At 42.2% G+C, this 1,629-nt stretch overlaps 1 protein-coding gene across 1 annotated transcript; it reads left to right on the forward strand.

The window, feature by feature from the left end:
• The first annotated feature begins 467 nt into the window (after window positions 1–467).
• Window positions 468–1,553, forward strand: LOC103399096 (histone H2A.Z-like). Its single transcript, XM_008337839.3, has 4 exons — window positions 468–622; window positions 906–983; window positions 1,153–1,266; window positions 1,371–1,553. The coding sequence occupies exons 1-4, from the start codon at window positions 620–622 to the stop codon at window positions 1,536–1,538; spliced, it is 363 nt and encodes a 120-aa protein (XP_008336061.2). The 5' UTR covers window positions 468–619; the 3' UTR covers window positions 1,539–1,553.
• Window positions 1,554–1,629: the final 76 nt, after the last annotated feature.

Below are 1,629 nucleotides of genomic sequence, written 5' to 3' on the forward strand. Positions count from 1 at the left end.
TTACGGTAAATCGTTAACATGGTTAGACTTGTTAACCTTACGTTTAAAAACTTACATTAGCGACATATTGACAGACGTGCATGTACAGCAAATAATTACATGTATTATTATTGTCCTTGTACAGTTGTTGTCGTTATAATATGAAATAATACAACGTTTGCGAAATACGTTTGACGAATACAATATTGTAGGTCAATGGTAGTTTTTTATTCAAAATGACAAAACATATTTAGCGACCTAGTCTTAAATACAGGTTTGTGTTGTTTATTTCAGTCAGGAGAGCAGCGTTACAGTCAAAGGTTAAGGGTTGTTGAGAGGACAAAGACACTAAACAAAACGACACAACGTCAGAACTACATTACCCATAATGACTGATTTTAAAAAAGCGTATTTTCCACTCACGGTGAGACATCTGCGTTCATTGGCTAATCTCGACAACAGGAAACACATAGCGCAACACGATTGGCTGGTGTTCAGATCCCAAAGTCCCGGATGAAAATGTGCTATATATTATCTAGAGCGGGAGGCGGGTTCCGTATTCGAAGCTAGCAGTTCTTGCGCGGTATTATCTTGTTTGTTTTGGAGTTGCTGTCGTTAAAATTGACCAGTAGTATTAAACATGGTACGTATTTTGTGTTTTTTCCGTGTAGAATCAAGTTTATGCCCAAGTGAGGGTATGCAGTATTCGCATTTTTAGAATATTTCTACTGTTTGCTCACTACCGAACTCTAAGCCGCTAATGTTACCCGCTCTCCTAGCTTAGCTTGTTAGCTTTCTGTTTGCTATCAATAACCGCTTTCAGTAATGTTATAAAAACTGGCCGCTGTAGTCAATATAATGGCGTACCGTGTGGCCTTTTTTGACCGTCGTGTGCTTATGTGTTTGATTTTGTTATTTTGTACCAGGCTGGTGGCAAAGCAGGAAAAGACTCTGGAAAGACCAAAACCAAGGCTATTTCGCGCTCACAGAGAGCAGGGCTGCAGGTTTGTTCCTTATGTTCATTCATTTCGTTACCAGGGCGCTGCTAGCACATGCTAACAGCTATAACTGGCCCAGAGGTTACTCCGCTGGTGGCCGCCTCTTACCGATGGACCACTCAACCCTTTGTTTCCCCGCTCTGAAGCCCGCTTCGTCTTTCTGTTTTCGCCACAGTTCCCCGTGGGTCGTATCCACAGACATCTGAAGTCAAGAACCACCAGCCACGGCAGAGTGGGAGCCACCGCGGCGGTATACAGCGCCGCTATCCTTGAATACCTCACCGCTGAGGTATCGGTGACCGCATTTTCCCCAGCTGTTCTCTTAACAATATCCACCTGTTTGAGCATCTGGTTTGAGGAACGTGTTAAAAGTTTGAAATCCGTTTCGTTTAGGTGCTGGAGTTGGCAGGAAACGCCTCAAAGGATCTGAAGGTAAAGCGTATCACTCCTCGCCACTTGCAGCTGGCCATCAGAGGAGATGAGGAGTTGGACTCACTCATTAAAGCTACTATTGCTGGAGGAGGTACGTTTTATTTAATTCATCGCATTTCCTTAGTTTGAATATTAAAACAGCCATTTTCTTTAATGTTATGCTTGTTGGGTTTCACCAATGATGTTGTGTAAAATATTAAAATGTGTAACTTGTATAATA

The sequence above is a fragment of the Cynoglossus semilaevis genome, unplaced genomic scaffold (assembly GCF_000523025.1).
Source record: "Cynoglossus semilaevis isolate Cse_v1.0 unplaced genomic scaffold, Cse_v1.0 C19228172, whole genome shotgun sequence".
Taxonomy (NCBI): Eukaryota; Metazoa; Chordata; class Actinopteri; order Pleuronectiformes; family Cynoglossidae; genus Cynoglossus; species Cynoglossus semilaevis.

Coding starts and splice junctions, on each gene's coding strand:
- LOC103399096 (XM_008337839.3), top strand. Junction 984..1,152: donor CACAGAGAGCAGGGCTGCAG/GTTTGTTCCTTA, acceptor TTTTCGCCACAG/TTCCCCGTGGGTCGTATCCA. Junction 1,267..1,370: donor TTGAATACCTCACCGCTGAG/GTATCGGTGACC, acceptor CGTTTCGTTTAG/GTGCTGGAGTTGGCAGGAAA.